Raw genomic sequence first — 6,000 nt, forward strand, 5'->3', positions numbered from 1 at the left:
CAGTCACATTCTGGGGTCCTGAGGGTGAGGACCCAACGTGGGAACGAGGGGAGGGGAACTGTTTGTCCTGGAATACTCTGGTAATGCCTCTCTTGTAATTTATCCTATGGAAGTTATTTCAGGAAAGCACATACAGAAAAACATTGGTAGTACTTCAATAATACCAAACATTTAAAAACAGCACATACAGAAAAACATTGGTAGTACTTCAATAATACCAAACATTTAAAAACAGCTGAAATATTCCTAGCAGAAGTTAAATAACTTATCTCCACTCAATAGACTATTTTGTAGCCATTACAATTTTTAAGAATGAAAACTATGTAAAAACATTAAAATTTTTTTTAACATATCATGAGTAAAATAGACTACAAATACCCTATGATTGTGAAAAAAAATCTCCATGCACATGGAGAATTACTGGAAAAGAAAGGAGGAAAAAGTAATTTTCTGGTGGTGCACATATAGACAATTTGTTTTTTCAAACTATTTCTGCTTTTTTAAGTTTCAAAAAGGAAAATTAGGTTAGGAGTAATGGGTGGTAAGATAGTACCAGACTTCTAGTGCCTTAAGTTAGAATTTTGGCCAAAAACAAGAATGAAGAAAAGTTGAGGCTTAACGAATTCCTGTGGCAACTCAGCAGTGGGGCGTTCGTGCCCGGGAAGGCTTGCGGGTGCCAGGTGCCCTGCTTGGCTGAGGATGACGACCCAGCTGACCTTGGCACCCCCAAGGCGGGAGGCCTGGCGTGTGGAGAGAAGCAGTTTGGCTCTCGGTGACCTCGGGCAATCCATCTCTTCTCTGACCCTCAGGCTCCTCTTCTTTAAGCTGCAGTTGTTGGAACGAGTCCCCACAAAGGCCATCTTTCTGTATTGTTTTCATTCTCTGTTTTGTCCCAAATATGCCCAGAATAATTGTGCAGTATTTTCCTTGTACGTGACAATTATAAAGTATACTCTGGCCATGCTGTACCTTTTGCAAAGAGCCAGAACCAGGTACAAGGTCAGAGAAAGGAAAAAAGGTCAGCCACTTCCATCTTCTCAGCACCTGGTGACAAGACGCTGAACCAGAACTTCCCCCCAGACTTTGGCCTGGCCCCTGCCCCAGCTCAGTAGAGGTCAGCAGTCTCGGACTCTACCTTTCTTGAGGGAACCTCTGGGTGGGCCAAAGGGGAAATTTGGTATCTGATTTCCATGACTTCTGGCTCAGGCTTTCTTAGCCAAGGGAGTACATAGAGAACTTTTAGAGGTGGACACCCACCCTGTCCCTGCCCGTCCGCCGCGGACTCCCACCCTGCCAGCACACAGCAGCTCTCTGCAAGGCTGGGTACTTCCAGCAGGAAACCGATTTTAAGGATGTCATTGCCCTGGAGAAAAGCAAACAGAAGAGGGGGTGAGAGGAGCAGTGGCTGTAGGCCTTGACAGAACCCCTGTCTCTTCCTCATGCTGGAAAAATCCGTCACTCCCTTTCTAGGAGACTTTCAGGCCCCTAAAGGGAGGGTTCATGAGTAAACAGAATAATAAAGGTGGCCTAGCAAAGAAGGTATTGCCCTGCAGTGTTTGGATGCTGAGCCTTTTATCTGTACGTTTTATCAAACATTTGCCTGGAGCATCCTGGCACACATTCTGGTCCCTCCTAGAGGGCTAGGTGGAGGATTCTTTTTAAGGGTGAACCGAACAATAACACGCACAGTAACTCAGGTGCCCCATGTGTGTGTGCGCACATGCGTGCAGGGAGGCAGTGGCCCACAGGGAAAGGGCGAGAGCGTAGGAATTACTCATTCATTTGTGGATTCATCCCACACGTCTTGCCAAGCCCTTAGCATGTGGCCAACACTATTCTGGCCATCAGGGATGCAGGGGTAAACAAAGAGAAAGCTTTGTTCTGGAGGAGGCCACATTCTGGAGGCGAACAAACAGTAGACAAGTCCGGGATGCGGGCTCGGGATGAGGGCTGCTAGTCCAGCGCACCAGTTTGCAGCCCCGTGACACTCGGCACATGACTGTGACCTCACTGGACGGGTTTCTTCATCCCTCAAATGAGATAATAACGGTCTTAAAGGGATGCTTTAAGGTTGAGACAGAGTGTTCACTGGCACGTGGGCAGCCCTCCGTGAGTGTAGACACGGCGGGGGGGCAGCACCCGCAGGGGCTCAGGATTCTTGTTTCCCAGCTATGAAGCAGAAGGAGGAGGAGGGAGGCTGGAAGGCAAGAAGATACGCAGAACCCCTCAGCAGCTCCCGGTGGGGAGTGTTGAAAGCACCGTGCCCCTGGCAGCAGCAAAGCTGGTCCTTCCTGCCGCTTTCCTCTCCTCTCATCTAGCCTCTAAAAACACAAACAAAAGCTCCTAAATTGAGTTCAACCAAAGTGTCTTCCTGAGCCAAAGGTGGGGGAGCCGCGTGTGCTGGGGCTGACAGAGTGAGAGGCCCAGGGTTGGCAGAGACTCTGCGGTTCTAGAATCCAGCTCTATTCAGATTCTCTGCAGAGATAACATTATCATGTACTTGCGCCATTTACAAAAATGTGACTGTTCAATAATGTAGCTTCCTTCAGCCATGTAGCAAATGTTGATTAAACTGGGTACTGGACGAGAAGGAGGATCAAACCCCTGTGCCCTCAGGAAGCCCCCAGTCCGGCGGGGGAGATAGGCCTACAGATGACGACCTCATGAGGAGCATGTAGTCCACGGAGTGCCACAGAGTGGAGGAAGGAGGACTCAGCTTGGCCGAGAGATTTAGGGAGAACGTCATCCCAAAGATGGCCTTGGAGTGGACGTGTATGTTGGTTTTAAAGGACCACTGGGTTGCAGGAAAGACAGATGCTCTCTGACAGTGGGCCGTGATTATTGTTCCCAGAACTGCTTTCGTTTTCATTCTTGAAGTCGGTGGACACAGTAGCTTGTCCTCCTTGTCACAGAACATGTGGGAGGACCACACTGTGTTCAGTTGTGTAACATAGTTGGTCTACACATTAGCTAATTGGCTTTGAAATGCCACATTCTTTCGGAGGTGCCTACAACCAAAACTACTAAAAGTGCACAGTAACATTAAGAAGAACCGTCAAGAAGCTGTTCTGTGACACCCCGATGTAGATGAGGGGCTCGGAGTTCTGAGTGTGATTAATGTTGACTTGATTCCTTACAAAAAATACAGACAATAATATTAAATGGAAAAGCATAAGCAGAGTGTCAAAGCCATGGAAAACCATACAGAGGCTAAGCAGATGAGGGCAGAAACGCAGAGGATATCCAAGCTGAAAGAGCCTGTAAAACAGGCCCCGAAGCTATATAAAAATGTCTTAAAGGGGCGCCTGGGTGGCTCAGTCGGTTGAGCTTCTGACTCTTGATTTCGGCTCAGGTCATGATCTCAGGGTCATGAGATCGAACCCTACATTGGGCTCTGTGCTCAGTGTGGAGTCTGCTTGAAGATTCTGTCCCTTTTCCCGCTTGTGGGCTTGCACGCACGAGCTCTCTGTCTCTCTCTAAAATAAATCTTTTTTTAAAAAGTCTTAAAAAGGTAAATTTGGTACTGAGCTTTCTAGAGGCTTAAGCAAGAACAGCCTACGGCCCTCCTGTCCGTTACCCTATTTACATCAGCGGGGTTGACGGATGTATTTTCTCAGTGGAGTAGAACAAAGGTTTTCCTTTTCTGGAGCGGATTTTTTTCATGTGGATCTACGTACAGGAGACATTTGGGGCTCAAGGACATGGACTGTGGGGCAGCACCAGTGAGATGGTAAATGCCACTGTTGAAAGCCCAGCTCCTGTCCTGGCTCCCTGACCTGCCACGATGTGAGGCCAAGTCCTTACACCGCCTTTCCCTCCCCTATGACTGCTCGGGTTGAATTGGGAGGCATGCACACACGTGGCAGTTTCTGGCACTCAGTATTTGGTAGCTGTCGCCGTGACTCGGGGTTCTTGGTACGGGGCTGTGTGTGATCCCTGTGCGTGATGGCCGACACTCAGTCCACGCGTGTGCTCTTTTCGGCGCGAGCACGGTGAACCCGGGCGGCAGGGGTTAGGGTGGCGAAGGCGGAAAGGCAGTGGGTAGCGAGCTGCGGAGGGTGTGCGTGATGAGTCCGCTGGCGAGAACTAAGCAAGGCCACGCTCATGTTTTGCCTGTCTCCTTTCTTAAAGGTGAATGACTCAAACTGTGACCAAGAGCTTCTGTCCCTGCTCCTGGATGCCAGGCTGCTGGTGAAGTGCATCTCCACTCCCTTCTACCCACATATCATTGAGCACCTCTTGGCCAGCCCGCGGCAAGGGCCCCGGGATGCCGAGGGGCTGGCCAGACACCTGCGGGAGGCCGGCCATGAAGCCGAAGCGGGGTCGCTCCTTCTGGCCATGAGGGGGACGCACCGGGCCTTGCGAACCTTCAGCGCGGCGCTGAGCGCAGGGCAGCACTGGGTGTGAGCCCGGCCCGGCCCTGCGTGGCCACGGTTCCTCGGCCACCCGGTGGGAAGGAGCCCCGGAGCCAAATGTTGTTCCACCGGCATCATGCGTACCTGTCGACTGTTCTCAGTGGTTGCAACAAACTGCGAATAAAGCTGTACATAAGTGACGAGCCTCATTTGCGCTTTTTCTTTCTTGCGGTGGCTGGTCAACGTACTCATTGACTCAGAGACTTTTCATCTTTTACTTTGAACTGCCTTTTCTGGATAGAGCACAGTGAATAAAGACATGTTGGATGTGGTGGTGGGAAGGGCTGCATTTGGAAGGGAGAGTGTGTGTGGAATGGTTGGTGGTTGGAGCGGATGTCCTAGGACGGAGGAAGGATGTCTCGAGTTCGTGACGCAGTTTTGCTCAAAGCACTCCACCTCTCTGAACCTTAGTCAGTGTAAAACGAGGGTTGTATTGTTTATGTCACAGGTTGTTGAGTTATGTGAGGTTGTGTGTGTGAGGCCCTGTGAGATACATAGTGAGGCCCAGGAAATGTTACCTCCTCCCTGCTCGTTAGTGTTACACTATGTGAATCACGACTGTGAGGCCACAGCTGGGTCCATGTGAGCACATGAGGTGTCTACCGAATCGGGGGTCCCCACACTCGTCAACATCACGTACTAAGCTTGGCAGGGTTGCATATCTGGAATCTGGATAACCAGGTGGGCAGGCTAACGGAGTCGCTGTGGGCACTTACCCTGTTGAGGGGTCACTAATTTGCACGTAGCCCATCGTAGCAAGGGTGTGGATGGCAACGCCCTCAGGAAAACCAACACAGAAGGGGTGTTCCCTGCGCAGGGGCACAAGGACCCCGATGCATGACTCGCTGGCACTTGCTCCCACGGCAGAAGTGGGTGCCTGAAGGTGGAGGCTCGGAGTGGAAGTTCTGGACTTTGCTCTCGTGAGACCCTCACACCAGATTCAAGCCACAGCAGCTGGTCGGGCCCACCCTCTATGAATAACATCGCTTTACCTTACCGTCCATGCCATTGTCCTCATCACTGGCTTCACCTCATTTCTACTCCTATGGGCGCAACTACAGAGTGCTCGAACAACAAAAAAAGAAGTTTTCGTCATCTTTGGGTAAGATTTACCGGCTTCATAGCCCACTCCCCTGACTTCTGACCAGTTGTCTACCCCTGGACCGAGTTCCTTGTCCAAACCTTTGGTAGCGCCTAGAATTTGGGAATGGCTTATGTAAGCCTCTCGAATGCTTTCAGAGGAAAGGGGTCAACATTTTTCTCCCCAATTAGGTAACACCTGTGCAGAGAGACCCACAGGCCAGAAAGGCCTTCCTAGAACTCTGAGGGCACCAGCTGTACCAGATGGCATTGATCGAGCCACTTCCATGAGGCATGCCTACTGGTCACTTGGGTTTTCTCGAACCTTACAGCTACCTTCTGTCATTTCAGGCGACTGAAAAAAAAGTGGGCAGTATTCTGAGATAACAGAGTCCATTTTAATGGGATCCATCCAGAAATGTTTTTCTTCAAATTGCAGAATTATAGGCCCTAGACACCAATATAACACCATGACTCTCTAGATAAATAAACCGAGGGCCAGAGG

At 50.2% G+C, this 6,000-nt stretch overlaps 1 protein-coding gene across 4 annotated transcripts in view; it reads left to right on the forward strand.

The window, feature by feature from the left end:
- The window catches only part of NBAS (NBAS subunit of NRZ tethering complex), a 322,841-nt gene extending 318,286 nt beyond the window's left edge, over window positions 1-4,555 (forward strand). For 3 of the 4 annotated variants that reach the window (XM_045884116.3, XM_045884117.3, XM_045884119.3), the window contains one exon: window positions 4,132-4,555. In XM_045884116.3, the coding sequence (XP_045740072.2) occupies window positions 4,132-4,407 (276 nt within the window). In that variant the 3' untranslated portion in view covers window positions 4,408-4,555. The remainder of the gene's footprint in view (window positions 1-4,131) is intronic. The other variant, XR_010405385.1, reaches the window with a different exon arrangement.
- The last annotated feature ends 1,445 nt before the right edge of the window (window positions 4,556-6,000 follow it).

This window comes from Mirounga angustirostris, unplaced genomic scaffold (genome assembly GCF_029215605.1).
Source record: "Mirounga angustirostris isolate CCGP_5_RB_7025 unplaced genomic scaffold, mMirAng1.0.hap1 SCAF_10, whole genome shotgun sequence".
Classification (NCBI taxonomy): Eukaryota; Metazoa; Chordata; class Mammalia; order Carnivora; family Phocidae; genus Mirounga; species Mirounga angustirostris.